This window comes from Ranitomeya variabilis, chromosome 2 (assembly GCF_051348905.1).
Source record: "Ranitomeya variabilis isolate aRanVar5 chromosome 2, aRanVar5.hap1, whole genome shotgun sequence".
Classification (NCBI taxonomy): Eukaryota; Metazoa; Chordata; class Amphibia; order Anura; family Dendrobatidae; genus Ranitomeya; species Ranitomeya variabilis.
The window spans coordinates 544,258,056-544,280,733 of NC_135233.1; the positions used below are offsets into that span (position 1 = coordinate 544,258,056).

General features: G+C 45.7%; 1 protein-coding gene across 6 annotated transcripts in view; it reads right to left on the bottom strand.

The window, feature by feature from the left end:
• Positions 1 to 22,678, bottom strand: part of SMPD3 (sphingomyelin phosphodiesterase 3) — a 567,374-nt gene that overhangs the window by 62,017 nt on the left and 482,679 nt on the right. For all 6 annotated transcript variants that reach the window (XM_077288170.1, XM_077288168.1, XM_077288167.1 and 3 more), the window contains 2 exons: positions 5,110 to 5,185; positions 2,523 to 2,678 (listed from right to left, as the gene is read on the bottom strand). In XM_077288170.1, the coding sequence (XP_077144285.1) occupies positions 2,523 to 2,678; positions 5,110 to 5,185 (232 nt within the window). The remainder of the gene's footprint in view (positions 1 to 2,522; positions 2,679 to 5,109; positions 5,186 to 22,678) is intronic.

Consider the following 22,678-nt stretch of genomic DNA (forward strand, 5'->3'; position numbering starts at 1 on the left):
CTGAGGCAATGTAACATCACAACTAATAAATGTCAGAAAAAGAGCTGTGTGGTTTGTCAGAGGGAGTCGAGTACCCTACATTCCTCAACACTGAAATTGAAACACAAAATATCAAAAGTTGTGGAATTAAGGAAGTCACAGGATGGATAGACATGTTAATGATATGCAAATGATCAAAAAGGGAAATAAAATTTACAAAATATCTCGATTTATTCAATATTTAATAAGAGGGCCACACACAGAAATCCCCGCATTTACACACGTTGTCTGCTATCATTAAGGTTATTGATGGTTGTCTGAGGAATGTTCTGCTTTGCTAAATGTAAGTGGCAATGAAAATCATCAAGATCCTCTGCTTGCAGCTCCCTTTGTAATTGCCGACTGTGAGGCCAAGTCACTTCTCACGGACAAGCTGTAAGGCGAGGAAATCAAGGTGCCCAAGGTCAAAAGACAGGAGGGTACGTCAAAGACAAAGGGATAAGATAACTGGATAGTCAGAGGCAAAGTCTGGATCAGGTAACAAAGGTCAGAGTGCATGGAAAGACAAAAGGGATAGTCCATCACCTAGTCCAAAGGAAAATTCAAGGTCCGGCAACAAAAATCAGAAAATCGGCAAACACATCACAGAGCAAGGCTACAACTGGCAATGTTCTGATCATTGCTAGCCAGCTAAATATCCAGGTAATTACCCCAAATGGGTGACACCTTGAGTAAACCCCACAAGCCTGGCCAAATTGGACAGCTGGGTTGTCATACACAATACTAGCAGCCCAGCATGCCCCTGCTTGCAATTGGATGACTGTGTTTTCACTCTCAATACAGCCCAGCACGCCCTTAATGCTATAGGGTGTCTCAGCTGTCACTCACCGCATTCTTAGGACACCATGAATGGTGGAATTGTGACACTGACCAATGACGTCCCAGATGTGCTCAATGGGAGGCAAGTCTGGAGATGCTGCAGGCCATGGTAGCATGTTTAGGCCATGCAGGGTGCTCATAGTAGCGCAAGCAACATGTGGCCTGGTGTTGTGGTGTTAAAAATGGTTCCTTGGACACCTTGAAGAAATTGACATGTCAAAGGTTTCTTGACCAAATCAATATACAGTATTGCTGAGCTGTTAGTGTACCTGGAATGGAGACTAGAGGGGTGCGGATAGAGTATATTATTCCACCCCATATCATAATCCTGAGAGCTGGACTAGTGGGACGCTCCCTTATGATGGCGCTGCCATGTGATTTCCAGACTAATTTCATGCTATCATTGCAACTAAGGTCCCTTTTACACATCAGTTTTTTGCCATCAGTTGCAATCCATCGAATAAAAAAAAAAACGAATCAGGCGACTGATACCGTTCTCATAGACTTGTATTAGCGACGGATTGTGATGGATGGCCTCACATTTCATCCATCATTTGCTGGATCCATCGAAAATTGTTTGCCCAACGGCCGGAGACAGCGGACATAGTAAAGTTTTTGTATCCGTTGAAAAAACGGACAGCGACGGATCCGTCGCCATCTGTCGTTTGCTAGAATGGAAGCCTATGGCACCGGATCAGTCAAATGACAGAATCCAGCGATGGATTCCGTTTATTTTTAACTGAGCATGCTCCGATCCAATTAGTCAGATTCGCTAGTAGGATCCGTCGAAAAAACAAATCCGTTGCATCAGTTTTTCACAATCTGCAACGGATCCGTCGATCCAACGGATTGTGACTGACTGCAAAAAACTGATGTGTGAAAGGGACCTAAGACAAAAGTGTATAGACCTCCATTCCAGGCTCCATTGCCGTCTTGCCCTGCACCTTGATAGTCTTTGAGAGTGGTGGTATGAGGTCAATAGTTGGACATTGAGTTGCTTTGAAAATGTTGTTTCCATTTTTCTTCATTTGTCTATTATTAACATGTCTATCAATCCTATGAATTCCATGATTTTTCTCTCTTGGTGCTGTAATTTCAGTGCTGAGGAATATATTATCAAATCTTGTTGCATATGTTCATTGCTCTTTCTATGATTGTGGAACCAGAGGAAAGACATCATACTCCAGCAATAATCCCTTGGCTGTTACAAATCAGGCACAATTGCCAGAAATACCTGTCAAATTCATTTGATTTTTTTTCCTTTTTTTGTACCAAGAGATGGCAAAATATATCTCGTTCACTTTGATGAATTCAATTTTCCTAAAAAAAAAACACTCTGTAGTCATGGTAACAGCCAAGAAAATGCTACATATAAAGATTTAGTCCAAGCAATTGAAGGTAACAGATGATAAAACTGATTACACTAATGTAAATAGTGATTATCTCACCTGTGACTTTTCTTTGTAAACATTTTATTAACGTTTTAGGCTGTAATTACTGTTTCACTATAGCTATTTCATAAAAAAATCAGTTTTATGGCAAATATGAATATTCCATGTGCGACGGGCTCCGGGACGCTCTGGTTCTAGTTTTTAAGCTTTAAACACCTTCATAAGGGCGAGCGTTCTTCTGTGTAGAATACAACTTCCCTTCTGAACTCCTACCTGATGAGCAGTTGTCAAAGTTGAGGTCTCCGCAGATTACATCAAAGGCCACCAGCTCATCAGGATTTGCAGCACTGGAGGAGGAGGTAGATTTGCGGAATTCTGACATCCACTCCAGGAGCGAGTCGAGCTGCTCACATCGGATCATTGCATCCCCTACGAAGAAAGAACAAGTCTTAATTCTCATACCAAAGTGATGCCGAAGTCAAAAAGTATCCATGAATATCAAAAATATTGGTCTCAAGTGACAATGTGTTTCTTTTAGACTGTCTAACTGGACACGATGAAAGAACATGGTCTCATTTGAGACCAATCATATTGAGATCTTTCAGAACTTCATCGGCTATCACTGTGACAAAAGTGTAGTGTTAGTCCGGTATTATAATCTACTTATCTTTATCTTCTGATAACTTTTGTCAGATATTTGTCAAGGCGCTTTGTATTATTCATATTTTAGTTTTAGTTTTGGATATAATTTGTTATATTTGTGTAGGCTTCATTTGTTCAGCTACTGTATATTGGTGAAACTTTTAATAAATCATATAAGAGTGTAACACCCAGAGAGCCGGTTACTTCCCTAGAGTAAAGGACTAGAATTGGTAACATCACTTGACCTAATGTCTAAATAGCGTCTTCACAAGAGGAAGAGAACAAGGTCTCTGGTACGACATATAGGAGGCAACAACCTTAGAAGTCAATATTGACCATTTAAAGAGCCATTGCCACCTCATTTGAACTGATGTAGTGACGTTAGTGAAACTGAGTTCTTCAGCCAATCAAACAAGACTAATCATAAGCTGAGCATGTGATCCTAGAGGGAAAGGAATGTCGTACAGGTCCTGTCCACGGTAAGACAGCACTGACCCGGACTGTGGACCAGGGTAGCACAAAGCGATTCGCTCATCTCTAATCTTCGCTTGTGCACAAAATATTGTGATGCATTGTTCATCCTTCAAAACATGAAGATGAGACACAGTGGAGAGCAGTCTACCGCTATACAACAATAGAGTGCTTAGCTGTGCTGATGTTAGAAGCTGCGCCACCTACTGCATTGACAATCATCTTTGCTGTCATCTGCGTCTGTAGCCTTTTTTTCTTCCAGGCATTATTAAACGAATGATAAGTTACTCTTTTATTCTGCTGTTCTGACATTTCTCTTACTCCTTCCAATTCCCAAAGGTTTCCAAAAGTGAAGAAAGGATATTGCAACTATTATGAGTGTTGGCAACAGTGTTTTCAGTATCGCTGAAGACTACAATTGCCTGGTTATATATTCTTTATATACTGTCCCCTATAGGAAAGGAGACTTAAAAAATAAACAGTTGATAACCCCTTAAAGGAATCATATAATGATCACATGATTTCACTGAATTTGAAACGAAAACTTGAGTGAAGAAAGGCACCAAAGGATTCATCAATTATAAGCTGATGACAGGTGGTCCCATTGCTGAGACCCCCGATGATTAGCTGTAATATGTGGAGGAGCTCAGCAGCATGTGTTCAGGTCAGTTCTCCAGTGATCTAGTCTGTATCTGAACCCCAGCTTAAGTAATAGATGAGGTTGCTGGGGGACACTGACTGCTATACCAAAACATTTCTCATTTCTAATAACTTATTTTCTGACTCCACTAACAAAATTAAAGAATATGACCGATTTACAACTATAGCAGCTCTCTCCACTGTACTTATAGAGGATTATTTGTGAGTGCACTAATGATGGCAAATCTATGTAGTCTAACCATTACTGCCATACAAAGGCCGTGCCACTATATTACTGCTAATGTTATTGTCTAACATAAGAGCCCATGAAACTTGCTCAGACTACACCTCATCGGGACCACACACAGCTCTAAAACTCCAGCCTTGGTTAACGTCAGTGCTTTTGCTTCATGAGCATCGATCTTCTCATTCACTGGTCATATTTCAAGATGTGAACTCAAACAATGTCACAGAGTCGGGCAAGAAATGTAAATACATGTCTGTAATATCCCAATACAATCCAAACACTGCACCCTGCTCTGTGTGACTCCTCTCCGGCACGGCTACTAGCGGTGTGAGTGACAGCCTTAGGGAACACTACCACCACCGAATAACAGCCTGCCAAAACACACAGTACAAAGATGTGAAGCAGACTGTGCCTTCTCTTCTCTATGGTCAGCGGAGAATCATTCTGTGTATACATTTCTAAATACTGTTATTCCAAATGTTATTCCTATCCTGATTAGTGACCGCGGCTCTACTACCAGACTCACACCATCATGGTCATAATTCAATGCTGAAGGCCTTACATCTGGTCAAGAGCAAGGCACAAGTAAGAAAATGAAGGCAAGTCTTCACAACAATAGTCCAAATGTGATAAAATCACTAGCTCATAGCTTCAGTTCTTCCCTCTGAAAAAAAGCCACATTGTGACAAACACAAAAAACGAAAACTATGTAAGGACATTTAGCTTGACCATTATTTATTCTTATTGGAAAGTACTGAAGTCTATATATCTATATATCCAGGCTTCCAAACGCACAAAGTAATAAGAAATTGTACCTCCTGATGTAAAGGTGTGGTTTAGAATGCACAGATGATGACTTACCTGCCAGAGCATGCAGGTGAGTGCAGGAGACGTATCCTACAATTCTTTGGTCCTGAGGAGTGGTCCCCACCTGCACCTAAAGAACAGAACACAAGGCACAGCTGTTAGAGTTGACGTACTCCTACATTATCTCATTCCAATTTAATTTTAGACCCTTCCTTGACATAATTGTCTTCAAGGGTAAGGGCTCATTAAGACGTCAGTATTTCCCACGTATGAGAAAAACGAACAGACTTTGGTCAGGGTGGTACAAGTGTAATCAGTTGTTTTCGTACGTGGAGATAAAAAAAAGTATCTCCACCTTCTCCTTCCTGACGGTCTATAAAAATCATCTAATGTCATGTGAGTGGCTCCGACTGTTTCCCGGATACATAGACTTGCACTGACGATTTTGATCCGACCCTTGAATCAAAATGTGACATGTCTCCGATATTTTCTGCAAGCTACATGAAAAAAATCGGACATATGCACAGCCCCATAGACTATCGGGTACGAGTGCTATCAGTGAAATCGATGGATAACACTCGTACAAGAAATCAGATGTATGAACTAACCCATTTTCTGTGATTAGGGTTACAGAACATACTAAAACAAAACGCATCAGGAGATTTTTTATTTAGAGCCAACACTTTTTGCAATTGCACCTTGCTCCTTACTCCCTAACAACTAAGTACAACTCCCATCACTGGATCTTCTAGAGCTGGATTCACAGATGGACATTGAGATTCTTTACTTTTTAATTTGTTTGTCTTACAAATGACAACATAAAAGTAATTGAAAAGTCATCTGTACTTGTGGGTTTCATATTGTTCTATGAAAGATTAACAGTAAAGCGGCAGGAAAAAATTCTACAAGCTCAAATGATTTAAAGTTAGTGCAGCGCCCCAGAGTCCTGGTCATTGCAGTACTGTTGCTCCGCCACTAAGGGGAGTGATGGTACGTCTGATGGCACTAAAGGAGTTCACCTGACCAGGTATCACAGTCACACATTACACTTCACACTCTGGCCACCAGGGGGAGCAAAGGGTTCTATGTATTAGGCCACTCCTCACACTCTGGTAAAACTGGGGGCTGGATAGGAAGTTAGAAGAGAAGCTGACTGGGTTTTGCCCAGGCAACACCTAATGAGAGAAGAGGTTGCTTGGGAAGATTCAGGGGGGTCCCTGTCAGGGGTGGGATCCTGACAGAGGCCTAGCAAAAAGGACAGATCGTTACGGAACCGCGCCTGCACTTCATTGCGGCGGTAACTTAAGAAAGGATAAGAAGCGAGGTTTATTGTGGAAAAGTGAGAAATGAGATCACAGCACAAAGGCGATAGAACCAGTAGGAGTCGTGCCCCGAGATCGGCAACATCCTACTGAGGCGCGTAGCCGGTGGCCGGAACGCCGAGGAAGTATTTGGCTCAACGCATTACTTCAAACCAATGGCAAGGTAGTTAATTATAGGTTGGCTGCCTCACCTAAATCACCTAATGAAGACAAGGGAGGCAATTGTGGGAGAGGGGCGTCTCTAGGGTCCCTATAAAATAACTCCAGGCCTACCCAGTCATACGGGTGCGTCCTATCCATATCATCTGGGGGACGGAGAGAAATAACAGAAACATACACGACAGTTGTGAGGACTATCCCATGGTGCTCAGCAGGGAAGTACTACAACACCCAGGCGCTAGTAGGTAGGCACTGATTTCCACCTGCAAAGGGAACTCTGGATGTGCCTTCGGACCGGCCGGTCTCAGCCAGCCCAGTTAACAGTGGATTGTGGATGCCGAAGCCTTCAGTAAAGAGGTAAAGAGACTGCAACCCTGTGTCCTCGTTATTTACTGCGACCTACACCACCACCTATACCTTTCATTGGGCACCTTTTAACAGGACCATGGACCGGGTCAGGCCACCGTGACATCCTCAGAACCGATAGACCCGGTACCGAGTACCCCGCCGTCCTGCGTCTGGGGGCCGCTCCAACTTGGCGTCACGAACAGGATCTACTGAAGCCTGAAGAATCAGGTCATGTGTGCCTTGGAACTGTGTCTGAATTGTGCTTGAACTGGGACTTATTGCAAAGACTGTGTATTGCTATTTGCCGCCAAAAGTTCCCGCCAAAACCGCCGCCATTACAGCACCACGAGGAGTGCAGAGAAAGAAGAAGGGCGTGCCATGGGAGGAGACTATCAAAGCGGCGCCAAAAGTGGCGACCGCCCCCTCTGACTATTGCTGCAAGATGACGACCTGCCCCGAAGCAGTGGAGAATCGCCCCCTGGATTGCAATGGCGGGAACCAAGACAAGAGGGAGCCCCACCCTGGGAAGATGGCGGAACCATGTGTGTGTGCAGCTGCCGACTGCGAAACAGCGAGGGTGACCAGCGAGTACCTGAACGATGACGAAATGATCACGGACTATCCCCAACGACCGGAGGCGGATCCGAACCCACCGCAGCTGGAGGATCCGGATCTCTTGGAGTCAGTCGCAGGCGGAGGAGCCGAGTCAACCTATCCCGGACACGGAGCCAGCCGATGTGAAGCAATGGACGTCGGCGCCGTGCCGGAGGGACGCCTTGGAAGAACCGCGGTCCGAGCCGCTGCTGACTCCAGTGTCCTCGTCGGTGGAACAGATCGGCATCGGTGGAACCACATCAGACGCAGGTATGGAAAGCGCCCCTGCCGCATGACCGATCCTGCTCCCGTGACCGCTCCCCGTCCCGACAATGACCGATTCCTCTCCGCCGAGCTGGTAGTGGTAACCCCCGATACTATGGAGAAGCTGGTGCCTCCGTTACCGACAACTATGGGAGAACCGCTAGATGTGAGCGCGGAGGGGGTGACCTTCCAATTGGATACCCCGAGGATTGGACCGGACGGGGCCAGACAGGAGGGCCTCAGCATTGCTGTGCTTACTTGGGAACAATATAAACAATGCCTAATTCTACACTGGAAAAAACGAAAAGAGACAGAACACAGTGACCCACTGAAAGTACAAAACCCAAAGACTGCACACAGTAAGAAGGACTTGGTAAAATGGGGGACTGTACTAGCCTTTCACCCGAAACGGGGTTGGGGCTCTATACAAGAAGCGGGGCTGCCGACTGAAATCTTCTTTACCAGCTACAATGTGAAAACCCCATTCCGCAACAGATGTGACAATCCACCAATATGTAAAGGGGACCAGGTGACATACACTCGCCATCAGAGTGCGCAAGGGTGGTGCGCTCGGAACGTCCAACGATGCGAGCCTGCAGTGGTGCCACCTGCTGCCCTGACTACGACTAACTCTGACCTGACAAATTCTACCACTATCACCACTGTGTGCGTAATTGCAGCTACTGAACTTGCAACCAAAGCTGACATTCGAATCCAGACACCGGGTGATCTGGCCGCACCTGAGAGACGAACCACTGATACTGACGCTGCAGCAGCCGAGAACGGAGAACTGGAGCTTCCCCGGTCAGGAAGTGTTCGCTACCGGCTGGTGTCTTTCAACCTACTATGAGGAGTAAACCTCAGAACCGGAACCAATGTATATAGTTCATCTAACTGTTTGTCTTCCTGCTGTATTGCTGCTAATACCCGACCAGGGTTGTCCTTAAAGGGATCCCTTAGTTGACCCGGGATCCCTATTGTTTTTGCTTTTTGTTTTTGCCTTTGTTCATCATTGTTTACAAGGACTGCCGAATCATGGACGGTAAATGGTTCACAAACTGTGTTGTAAATAGTTCGCACCTTCTTAAAGGTGCCCCCTACTGGTTTTTACAAAAAGGAGAACTTTTTGAAGAGACTGTTCTTGAATACAGCGCAGAAGTTCTTGCCTTAAACGGACTTGCAGATAGAGAGTCTGCACTACCTCAAAGAGACTTGGTTCCCTCTTAAAGGGAATGTTCATGTGTTGCACTTAAGTATAATGTTACTTTAAGAATGTTGAATAGTAATTAATAGTGTGTAATTATTTAAGAAATAATAGGAAATGTTCGATGATGTTACTAGAGGTTGAGGATAGGAAAGAGTTGAAAAGAAGTGGACCCGTAGGGGTTAGTGAGTCCTCCTGGAAACCATAGAGAGATGGTTGATTGATCTTATACTGTGAATAAAAATTGAGCTAATAGAAGAAAAGAGGCAGTAGGCCCGGACGAGTAGCCAGGTGGTCCTGCATGTTCGCAATCAGAGAGTAAAGGAAAATGTTGTATTTAGAAAAGAGAAATAAAGACAAAGTTAATTTATATTTTAAAGTTTCATAGTAAGCCTTTAGTGGGTTAAGCTTACACACCCTTAAAGGAAAAGTTAAATTATTGTTCAAAATTTGCACTTAGTAGATAGAATACCCAGCTGGGTAATGATGGTTATTTATAGTCGAGTTAGTCATAAGTGTTATTTATAACCTTGAGTAAAAATGTAAATATAATACCGTTTGTAATGTTCAAGTGTCCTCACCTCCCATAAAGGGAAGCATTGTTAAATTTACTTGTTTATTGCATTTCAAAAATTTGTATGTCTTTTGCTAACATTGTTATGAACTGGTGGTTTAGGAGCAACATGGGACGAGCTCTGGAGGAGGTGGTACCTGTACTGACCGCAGTTCCTGATCTTAACACAACACTAGAAGTAGCCGTGGGATGTTCCTGTCACTCCCTAGACACCTCATCACAGCCGGAGGACTAACTACCCCTAAAGATAGAAACAGGAAAGCTATCTTGCCTCAGAGAAAATCCCCAAAGGAAGACAGCCCCCCACAAATATTGACTGTGAGTGGAGAGGGAAATGACATACGCAGAATGAAACCAGGATGAAGCAAAGGAGGCCACTCTAGCTAGATAGATAGAATAGGACAGAATACTGTGCGGTCAGTATTAAAAACTAGAAAAATCCACCACAGAGTTTACAAAAATCTCCACACCTGACTAAAGGTGTGGAGGGTAAATCTGCTTCCCAGAGCTTCCAGCTTAACTGAATAAATCCATACTGACAAGCTGGACAAGAAAAAACATAGAAAGTGCTGAACGATTAAGTCCACAAAATGTGGACTGCAAAGAACAAAGCAAGGACTTAACTTTGCTGAACTGGTCAGAACATCAGGGAAATCCAAGAGAGATGTGAATCCAAGCAGGAACCATTGACAACTGGCACTGGCTGAAGGATAGAGCCAGGATAAATAGCCGAGCCAGAATAGACGATCAGTGGAAGCAGCTGCTGACTGCTAAATCCAAGGAGCAGCAGTTCCACTTAAATCCACCGGAGGGAGCCCAAGAGCAGAACTCACAAAAGTTCCACTTACAACCACCGGAGGGAGCCCAAGAGCGGAATTCACAACAGTACCCCCCCTTGAGGAGGGGTCACCGAACCCACACCAGAGCCCCCAGGCCGATCAGGACGAGCCAAGTGAAAGGCACAAACCAAATAGGCGGCATGGACATCGGAGGCAACAACCCAAGAATTATCCTCCTGGCCATAACCCTTCCACTTGACAAGATACTGAAGCCTACGCCTCGAAAAACGAGAATCCAAAATTTTCTCCACCACATATTCCAACTCCCCATCAACCAACACCGGGGCAGGAGGATCCACAGAGGGAACAACGGGCACCACATATCTCCGCAACAAAGATCTATGGAAAACATTATGGATGGCAAAAGAGGCTGGAAGGGCCAAACGAAAAGATACCGGATTGATAATCTCAGAAATCTTATAAGGACCAATAAACCGAGGTTTGAACTTAGGGGAAGAAACCTTCATAGGAACATGACGAGAAGATAACCAGACTAAATCCCCCACCTGAAGCCGGGGACCAACACACCGACGGCGGTTAGCAAAACGTTGAGCCTTTCCTGAGACAACGTCAAATTGTCTACCACATGAGTCCAAATCTGCTGCAACCTGTCCACCACAGAATCCACACCAGGACAATCAGAAGGCTCAACCTGCCCCGAAGAAAAACGAGGATGAAAACCAAAATTACAAAAGAAAGGCGATACCAAAGTAGCCGAACTAGCCCGATTGTTAAGGGCAAACTCGGCCAACGGCAAGAAAGCCACCCAATCATCCTGATCAGCAGACACAAAGCATCTCAAATAGGTTTCCAAGGTCTGATTAGTTCGCTCAGTTTGGCCATTTGTCTGAGGATGGAACGCCGAAGAAAAAGACAAATCAATGCCCTTCCTAGCACAAAAGGCCCGCCAAAACCTAGAAACAAACTGGGAACCTCTGTCAGACACAATATTCTCCGGAATGCCACGCAAACGAACCACTTGCTGAAAAAACAATGGAACCAAATCAGAGGAGGAAGGCAATTTAGGCAAAGGTACCAAATGGACCATTTTAGAGAACCGGTCACAAACCACCCAGATAACAGACATCTTCTGGGAAACAGGAAGATCCGAAATAAAATCCATGGAAATATGCGTCCAGGGCCTCTCAGGGACCGGCAAAGGCAAAAGCAACCCACTAGCGCAGGAACAGCAAGGCTTGGCCCGGGCACAAGTCCCACAGGACTGCACAAAAGAACGCACATCCCGCGACAAGGAAGGCCACCAAAAGGACCTAGCAACCAAATCTCTGGTACCAAAAATTCCAGGATGACCAGCCAACACCGAACAATGAACCTCAGAAATTACCTTACTTGTCCATCTATCAGGAACAAACAGCTTCCCCACTGGACAGCGGTCAGGTTTATCAGCCTGAAATTCCTGAAGCATCCGCCGTAAATCAGGGGAGATGGCAGAAAGAATCACCCCTTCCTTAAGAATGCCAACCGGCTCAAGGACTCCAGGAGAATCAGGCAAAAAACTCCTAGAGAGGGCACCAGCCTTAACATTCTTAGATCCCAGAAGATACGAGACCACAAAATCAAAACGGGAGAAAAACAGGGACCATCGAGCCTGTCTAGGGTTCAGCCGCTTGGCCGACTCGAGGTAAATCAGATTCTTATGATCGGTCAAGACCACAACGCGGTGCTTGGCTCCCTCAAGCCAATGTCGCCACTCCTCAAATGCCCACTTCATAGCCAACAACTCCCGATTGCCGACGTCATAATTGCGCTCCGCAGGCGAAAACTTTCTGGAAAAAAAAGCACACGGTTTCATCAAAGAACCATCAGAATTCCTCTGAGACAAAACGGCCCCTGCCCCAATCTCAGAAGCGTCAACCTCAACCTGAAAAGGAACAGAAACATCCGGCTGACGCAACACAGGGGCAGAAGTGAATCGGCGTTTAAGCTCCTGAAAGGCCTCAACAGCCGCAGAGGACCAATTTGTCACATCAGCACCTTTCTTCGTCAAATCGGTCAGGGGCTTAACCACACTGGAAAAGTTGGCAATGAAACGGCGATAAAAATGAGCAAAGCCCAAAAATTTCTGAAGGCTCTTCACAGATGTGGGTTGAATCCAGTCATGAATGGCTTGGACCTTAACAGGATCCATTTCTATAGACGAGGGAGAAAAAAATAAAACCCAAAAAAGAGACCTTCTGAACTCCAAATAGGCACTTAGACCCCTTCACAAATAAAGCATTATCACGAAGGATCTGGAATACCATCCTGACCTGCTTCACATGAGACTCCCAATCATCGGAAAAAATCAAAATATCATCCAAATACACAATCATGAATTTATCAAGATAATTGCGGAAAATATCATGCATGAAGGACTAAAATACAGAAGGAGCATTAGAAAGCCCGAAAGGCATCACAAGGTATTCAAAATGGCCTTCGGGCGTATTAAATGCAGTTTTCTATTCGTCACCCTGTTTAATACGAACAAGATTATATGCCCCTCGAAGGTCAATCTTAGTAAACCAACTAGCCCCCTTACTCCAAGCAAACAAATCAGAAAGCAAAGGTAAAGGGTATTGGAATTTGACCGTGATCTTATTAAGAAGGTGATAATCAATACAGGGTCTCAAGGAGCCATCCTTCTTGGCAACAAAAAAGAATCCCCCTCCCAATGGTGACGAGGACGGCCGAATATGCCCCTTCTCCAAAGACTCCTTGACATAACTCCGCATGGCGGCATGCTCTGGCACAGACAGATTGAAAAGTCGGCCCTTAGTGAACTTACAGCCAGGAATCAAGTTAATAGCACAATCACGGTCCCTATGTGGAGGAAAGGAACTGGACTTGGGCTCATCAAATACATCCTGGAAATCCGACAAAAACTCAGGGACTTCAGAAGAGGGGGAAGAGGAAATCGACATCAAAGGAACGTCACAATGTACCCCTTGACAACCCCAACTAGTCACAGACATAGATTTCCAATCCAGCACCGGATTATGTTCCTGTAACCATGGAAAACCCAGTACAACAACATCATGCAAGTTATGCAACACCAGAAAACGGCAATCTTCCTGATGTGCTGGAGCCATGCACATGGTCAGCTGAGTCCAATACTGAGGTTTATTCTTGGCCAATGGTGTAGCATCAATCCCCCTCAAAGGAATAGGGCTCTGCAAAGGCTGCAAGGAAAAACCACAACGCCTGGCGAATTCCAAGTCCATTAAGTTCAGGGCAGCACCTGAATCCACAAATGCCATGACAGAAAAGGACGATAATGAGCAAATCAGGGTCACAGATAAGAGAAATTTAGGCTGTACAGTACTGATGGTAACAGACCTAGCGACCCTCTTAGTACGCTTAGGGCTATCAGAAATGACATGAGCAGAATCACCACAGTAAAAACACAGCCTATTCTGACGTCTGAATCCCTGCTGTTCTGCTCTAGTCAAAATTCTATCCCATTGCATAGGCTCAGGACTCTGCTCAGAGGATACCGCCATATGGTGCACAACTTTGCGCTCGCGCAGACGCCGATCAATCTGAATGGCTAGAGACATAATTTCGCTCAAACCAGCCGGCGTGGGGAACCCCACCATAACATCTTTAAGGGCTTCAGAAAGACCCTTTCTGAAAATTGCTGCCAGAGCATCCTCATTCCAGTTAGTGAGCACAGACCATTTTCTAAATTTCTGGCAGTATAATTCTGCCGCTTCCTGACCCTGACACAGGGCCAACAGGGTTTTTTCTGCATGATCCACAGAATTAGGTTCGTCATACAATAATCCGAGCGCTTGAAAAAATGCGTCTACATTCAGCAATGCCGGATCCCCTGATTCAAGGGAGAATGCCCAGTCCTGAGGGTCACCACGCAGCAGAGAGATGACAATTTTAACCTGCTGAATGGGATCACCAGAGGAACGGGGTTTCAAAGCAAAAAACTATTTGCAGTTATTTTTGAAGTTCAAAAACTTGGATCTATCCTGTTATGATCCCAATGGCAGGGGACCTCAAAGATTACAGCAAAGTCTGCAAAACATAAATACCAGCTCATAGGGAAGTGGTAACTAGGCTGACCATATACCTGATCCTAGCGCAAACACTAACAGCAGCCGGGGAACGTGCCTACGTTGATCCTAGACGTCTCGCGCCAGCCGGAGAACTAACTACCCCTATCAGGGAAAATAAGACCTCTCCTTGCCTCCAGAGAAAAGACCCCAAAGTAATACAAGCCCCCAACAAATAATAACGGTGAGGTAAGAAGAAAAGACAAACGTAAGAATGAACTAGATTTAGCAAAGAGAGGCCCACTGACTAATAGCAGAATATAGTAAGAAGACTTATATGGTCAGCAAAAAACCCTGCAAAATATCCACGCTGAATATCCAAGAACCCCCAAACTGACTGACGGTGTGAGGGGAGAATATCAGCCCCCCTAGAGCTTCCAGCAATAACAGAAATCACATATTGTACAAGCTGGACAAAAAATATGAACAATGCAAATGATCAAGTGTACGAAAGCAGGACTTAGCTTATCTTGCAAAGAACCAGGACCTGAAGACAGGAGCAAACAGAAGTGAACTGATTACAACGATGCCAGGCACTGGACTGAGAATCCAGGAAGTTTAAATAGCAACACCCCCGGCCTAACGAAGCAGGTGAGCACCAACCTGGTAAAAGACAATCCAAGTGCCAAATCACTAGTGACCACAAGAGGGAGCCAAAAAGTATAGTTCACAACAGTACCCCCCCTTTAAGGAGGGGTCACCGAACCCTCACCAAGACCACCAGGGCGACCAGGATGAGCAGCGTGGAAGGCACGAACCAAATCGGCCGCATGAACATCAGAGGCGGCCACCCAGGAATTATCCTCCTGACCATAGCCCTTCCATTTGACCAAATACTGGAGCCTCCGTCTAGAGAGACGAGAATCCAAGATCTTCTCCACCACGTACTCCAACTCGCCCTCAACCAACACCGGAGAAGGAGGCTCAACAGCAGGAACCACAGGCACAACGTACCGCCGTAACAAAGACCTATGGAACACGTTGTGAATGGCAAACGACACCGGAAGATCCAAACGAAAAGAAACCGGGTTAAGAACTTCCAAAATTTTATAAGGACCAATAAAGCGAGGCTTAAACTTAGGAGAGGAAACCTTCAGAGGGACATACCGAGAAGACAACCAAACCAAATCCCCAACACGAAGTCGGGGGCCCACACCGCGGCGGCGGTTGGCAAAACGCTGAGCCTTCTCCTGTGACAACTTCAAGTTGTCCACCACATGATTCCAAATCCGCTGCAACCTATCCACCACGGAATCCACCCCAGGACAGTCAGAAGACTCAACATGACCCAAGGAGAAACGAGGATGAAAACCAGAGTTGCAGAAGAATGGCGAAACCAAAGTAGCGGAACTAGCCCGATTATTAAGGGCAAACTCCGCCAATGGCAAGAAGGTCACCCAATCATCCTGGTCCGCAGAAACAAAACATCTCAAATAAGCCTCCAGTGTCTGATTAGTTCGCTCCGTTTGACCATTAGTCTGAGGATGGAAGGCAGATGAAAACGACAAATCAATGCCCATCTTAGCACAAAAAGATCGCCAGAATCTGGACACAAACTGGGATCCTCTGTCGGACACGATATTCTCCGGAATGCCGTGTAAACGAACCACATTCTGAAAAAACAAAGGAACCAGATCGGAAGAGGAAGGCAACTTAGGCAAGGGTACCAAATGGACCATCTTGGAAAAACGATCACACACCACCCAGATGACAGACATTCCCCGAGACACCGGAAGATCAGAAATGAAATCCATGGAAATGTGCGTCCAAGGCCTCTTCGGGACGGGCAAGGGCAAAAGCAACCCGCTAGCACGAGAACAACAAGGCTTAGCCCGAGCACAAGTCCCACAGGACTGCACAAATGACCGCACATCCCGTGACAAGGAAGGCCACCAAAAGGACCTAGCCACCAAATCTCGGGTACCAAAAATTCCCGGATGCCCTGCCAACACCGAGGAATGAACCTCGGAAATGACTCTGCTGGTCCATTTATCAGGAACAAACAGTCTGTCGGGTGGACACGAGTCAGGTCTACCAGCCTGAAATCTCTGCAACACACGTCGCAAATCCGGAGATATGGCCGACACGATCACTTCCTCTTTAAGAATACCAGCTGGCTCCGAGACTCCAGGAGAGTCAGGCACAAAGCTCCTAGAGAGAGCATCAGCCTTAACATTCTTCGAACCAGGCAGGTATGAGACCACAAAGTCAAAACGAGAGAAAAACAATGACCAACGAGCCTGTCTAGGATTCAGGCGCTTAGCAGACTCGAGATACATCAGATTTTTGTGATCAGTCAAGACCACCACACGATGCTTAGCACCCTCGAGCCAATGACGCCACTCCTCAAATGCCCACTTCATGGCCAACAACTCCCGATTACCAACATCATAGTTCCGCTCAGCAGGCGAAAACTTCCTAGAGAAAAAGGCACATGGTCTCATCACAGAACAACCAGAGCCTCTCTGCGACAAAACAGCCCCAGCACCGATCTCAGAAGCATCCACTTCAACCTGAAAGGGAAGTGAGACATCAGGCTGGCACAAAACAGGCGCCGAAGTAAACCGGCGCTTAAGCTCCTGGAAGGCCTCCACGGCTGCAGGAGCCCAATTAGCCACATCAGAACCGTTCTTGGTCATATCTGTCAAAGGTTTAACAACGCTAGAAAAATTAGCGATAAAGCGACGGTAGAAATTAGCGAACCCCAAGAACTTCTGAAGACTCTTAACAGACGTGGGCTGAGTCCAATCATGAATAGCTCGGACCTTGACTGGGTCCATCTCCACGGCAGAAGGGGAGAAAATAAAACCCAAAAAGGAAACCTTCTGCACTCCAAAGAGACACTTTGAGCCCTTCACAAACAAAGCGTTATCACGCAAAACCTGAAACACCATCCTGACCTGCTTCACATGAGAATCCCAATCATCTGAGAAAACTAGAATATCATCAAGATACACAATCAAAAATTTATCCAGATACTTCCGGAAGATATCATGCATAAAGGACTGAAACACTGAAGGGGCATTAGAGAGCCCAAAGGGCATCACCAAGTATTCAAAATGACCTTCGGGCGTATTGAATGCAGTTTTCCATTCATCTCCCTGCCTAATGCGCCCAAGGTTGTACGCACCACGAAGATCTATCTTGGTGAACCACTTGGCGCCCTTAATCCGAGCAAACAAGTCTGACAATAGTGGCAACGGATACTGAAACTTAACAGTGATTTTATTCAGAAGCCGATAGTCTATACAAGGTCTCAAAGACCCGTCTTTCTTGGCCACAAAAAAGAATCCCGCACCGAGAGGGGAAGAGGATGGACGAATATGCCCCTTCTCCAAAGACTCCTTGACATAAGAACGCATCGCGGCATGCTCGGGTACAGACAAATTAAATAATCGTCCCTTAGGAAATTTACTGCCAGGAATCAAATCTATAGCGCAGTCACAGTCCCTATGAGGAGGAAGAGCACTGGACCTGGACTCACTGAATACATCCTGATAGTCACACAAATACTCAGGAACTTCTGAAGGAGTAGAAGTAGCAATAGACACCGGCGGAGAATTGCAATGAATTCCCTGACAACCCCAACTTGAGACAGACATAGCCTTCCAATCCAAAACAGGATTATGGGTCTGTAACCATGGCAGACCTAAAACGACCAAATCTTTCATTTTATGCAGAACAAGAAAACGAATCACCTCCCGATGTTCAGGAGTCATGCACATGGTCACTTGTGTCCAATACTACAGTTTATTTTCCGCCAGTGGCGTAGCATCAATTCCTCTGAGAGGAATCGGAACCTTTAAAGGCTCCAGGACAAAACCGCAGCGCTTGGCAAACGACAAGTCCATAAGACTCAGGGCAGCACCTGAATCCACAAATGCCATAACATGGTAGGAAGACAATGAACAAATTAAAGTCACAGACAAAATAAATTTAGGCTGCAAATTACCAATGGTGACAGGACTTGACAACCTTGGTTAGGCGTTTAGAGCATGCTGATATAACATGTGTAGAATCACCACAGTAAAAACACAGCCCATTCTGACGTCTATGATTTTGTCGTTCGGTTCTAGTCAGGATTCTATCGCATTGCATTGAGACAGGTGTCTGTTCAGACAACACCGCCAGAGGTTTAGCGGATTTGCGCTCCCGCAAACGCCGATCAATCTGAATAGCCAGCGCCATAGAATCATTCAGACTTGTAGGAATTGTAAAACCCACCATCACATTCTTAATGGCTTCAGAAAGGCCATTTCTGAAATTTGCGGCCAGAGCACATTCATTCCATCGAGTAAGCACGGACCATTTCCGAAATTTTTGGCAGTACACCTCAGCTTCATCCTGGCCCTGAGAGATGGCCAGTAGAGCTTTTTCTGCCTGAATTTCAAGATTAGGCTCCTCATAAAGCAATCCGAGCGCCAGAAAAAACGCATCAACATCCGCCAATGCAGGATCTCCTGGCGCTAACGAGAAAGCCCAATCCTGAGGGTCGCCACGCAAGAAGGAGATAATAATTTTAACTTGCTGAGCTGAATCTCCAGACGAACGAGGTTTCAAAGATAGAAACAATTTACAATTATTCCTAAAATTCCTAAATTTAAATCAATCTCCAGAGAACAGCTCAGGAATAGGTATCTTAGGCTCTGACATAGGACTGCTAACAACAAAATCCTGAATGCCCTGCACACGTGCAGCAAGCTGATCCACACTAGTAATCAAGGTCTGAACATTCATGTCTGCAGCAAAGCTTCAAGCCACTCAGAGATAAAGGGGAGGAAGAAAAAAAAACAAAAAAACTCAGAACTTCTTTTCTTTTAATCCCACTTCAGCAATGCATTAACTATTTATTGGCCTGGCATACTGTTATGATCCCAATGGCAGGGGACCTCAAAGATTACAGCAAAGTCTGCAAAACATAAATACCAGCTCATAGGGAAGTGGTAACTAGGCTGACCATATACCTGATCCTAGCGCAAACACTAACAGCAGCCGGGGAACGTGCCTACGTTGATCCTAGACGTCTCGCGCCAGCCGGAGAACTAACTACCCCTATCAGGGAAAATAAGACCTCTCTTTGCCTCCAGAGAAAAGACCCCAAAGTAATACAAGCCCCCAACAAATGAGGTAAGAAGAAAAGACAAACGTAAGAATGAACTAGATTTAGCAAAGAGAGGCCCACTGACTAATAGCAGAATATAGTAAGAAGACTTATATGGTCAGCAAAAAACCCTGCAAAATATCCACGCTGAATATCCAAGAACCCCCAAACCGACTGACGGTGTGAGGGGAGAATATCAGCCCCCCTAGAGCTTCCAGCAATAACAGGAATCACATATTGTACAAGCTGGACAAAAAATATGAACAATGCAAATGATCAAGTGTACGAAAGCAGGACTTAGCTTATCTTGCAAAGAACCAGGACCTGAAGACAGGAGCAAACAGAAGTGAACTGATTACAACGATGCCAGGCACTGGACTGAGAATCCAGGAAGTTTAAATAGCAACACCCCCGGCCTAACGAAGCAGGTGAGCACCAACCTGGTAAAAGACAATCCAAGTGCCAAATCACTAGTGACCACAAGAGGGAGCCAAAAAGTATAGTTCACAACACTATCCCCAAAATACAAATCAGGAGTAGGAATTTTAGGCTCTAAAGCCGGAGTCTGGACAACATAATCTTGGATACTCTGTACTGTTGTAGCAAGTTGATCCACACGAGAAAACAAACCCTGAACATCCATGCCAGCGCCAAAATCCTGAACCACCCAGAGATTAAGAGGAAAAAAAAGACAAAACAGACTGCAGAAAAAAAAAATTACTCAGAACCTTCCCTTCCTTTATTTGAGATGCATTTAATTCATTTTTGGCCAGTTGTACTGTTATGAACTGGTGGTTTAGGAGCAACATGGGACGAGCTCTAGAGGAGGTGGTACCTGTACTGACCGCAGTTCCTGATCTTAACACAACACTAGAAGTAGCCGTGGGATGTTCCTGTCACTCCCTAGACACCTCATCACAGCCGGAGGACTAACTACCCCTAAAGATAGAAACAGGAAAGCTATCTTGCCTCAGAGAAAATCCCCAAAGGAAGACAGCCCCCCACAAATATTGACTGTGAGTGGAGAGGGAAATGACATACGCAGAATGAAACCAGGATGAAGCAAAGGAGGCCACTCTAGCTAGATAGATAGAATAGGACAGAATACTGTGCGGTCAGTATTAAAAACTAGAAAAATCCACCACAGAGTTTACAAAAATCTCCACACCTGACTAAAGGTGTGGAGGGTAAATCTGCTTCCCAGAGCTTCCAGCTTAACTGAATAAATCCATACTGACAAGCCGGACAAGAAAAAACATAGAAAGTGCTGAACGATTAAGTCCACAAAATGTGGACTGCAAAGAACAAAGCAAGGACTTAACTTTGCTGAACTGGTCAGAACATCAGGGAAATCCAAGAGAGATGTGAATCCAAGCAGGAACCATTGACAACTGGCACTAGCTGAAGGATAGAGCCAGGATAAATAGCCGAGCCAGAATAGACGATCAGTGGAAGCAGCTGCTGACTGCTAAATCCAAGGAGCAGCAGTTCCACTTAAATCCACCGGAGGGAGCCCAAGAGCAGAACTCACAAAAGTGCCACTTACAACCACCGGAGGGAGCCCAAGAGCGGAATTCACAACAAACATGTATTGTTGTTCTTCTTTCCCAGTCTGGGAGTACTGGATTTAACCGGGGGGAGTGCAGCGCCACAGAGTCCTGGTCGTTGCAGTACTGTTGTAACACCACTAAGGGGAGTGATGGTACGTCTGATGGCACTAAAGGAGTTCACCAGACCAGGTATCACAGTTACACATTACACTTCACACTCTGGCCACCAGGGGGAGCAAAGGGTTCTATGTATTAGGCCACTCTTCACACTCTGGTAAAACTGGGGGCTGGATAGGAAGTTAGAAGAGAAGCTGACTGGGTTTTGCCCAGGCAACACCTAATGAGAGAAGAGGTTGCTTGGGAAGATTCAGGGGGGTCCCTGTCAGGGGTGGGATCCTGACAGAGGCCTAGCGAAAAGGACAGATCGTTATGGAACCGCGCCTGCACTTCATTGCGGCGGTATCTTAAAGGATAAGAAGCGAGGTTTATTGTGGAGAAGTGAGAAACGAGATCACAGCACAAAGGCGATAGAACCAGTAGGAGTTGTGCCCCGAGATCGGCAACATCCTACTGAGGCGCTTAGCCGGTGGCCGGAACGCCAAGGAAGTATTGGGCTCCACGCATTACTTCAAACCAACGGCAGGGCAGTTAATTATAGGTTGGCTGCCTCACCTAAATCACCTAATGAAGACAACGGAGGCAATTGTGGGAGAGGGGCGTCTCTAGGGTCCCTATAAAATAACTCCAGGCCTACCCCGTCATACGGGTGTGTCCTAATTATATCATCTGGGGGACAGAGAGAAAGAACAGAAACATACACGATAGTTGTGAGGACTATCCCGTGGTTCTCAGCAGGGAAGTACTACAACACCCAGGCGCTAGTAGGTAGGCACTGATTTCCACCTGCAAAGGGAACTCTGGATGTGCCTTCGGACCGGCCGGTCTCAGCCAGCCCAGTTAACAGTGCTCTGGATTGCGGATGCCGAAGCCTTCAGTAAAGAGGTAAAGAGACTGCAACCCTGTGTCCTCGTTATTTACTGCGACCTACACCACCACCTATACCTTTCATTGGGCGCCCCTTAGCAGGACCACGGACCGGGTCAGGCCATCATGACATCCTCAGAACCGATAGACCTGGTACCGAGTACCCCGCTGTCCTGCGTCTAGGGGCCGCTCCACTAGATGCTCCTTTAGTTAGTAAAGGCAAGACACAAAGTTATAAACTGTGTCAGAGACTGATGTTAAGGACGGGGTCACACTTGCGAGTGCAATGCAAGAAACTCGCGCAAGTCTCTCGCATCAATTCCTGGCACTGCCGCCGGCACTCGGGACCGGAGCGCACGGTTGCATGTATTTCTATGCAGCTGAACGCTCCGGTCTCTACAGCCGGTGGCAGTGCTGGGAATTGATGCGAGAGACTTGCGCGAGTTTCTTACATTGAACTCGCAAGTGTGACCCTGACCTATGGAGAACTCTATATGTCGGAGAGCTCAAAATGTCGTTTTTTTTATTTCAAAACATGTTTTGCAGCTTTTTTTGGGTGCAGATTACATGTGTGCTTTGTCATTAGTAAATGTTTAAGGGTATGTTCACACTGGGCATTT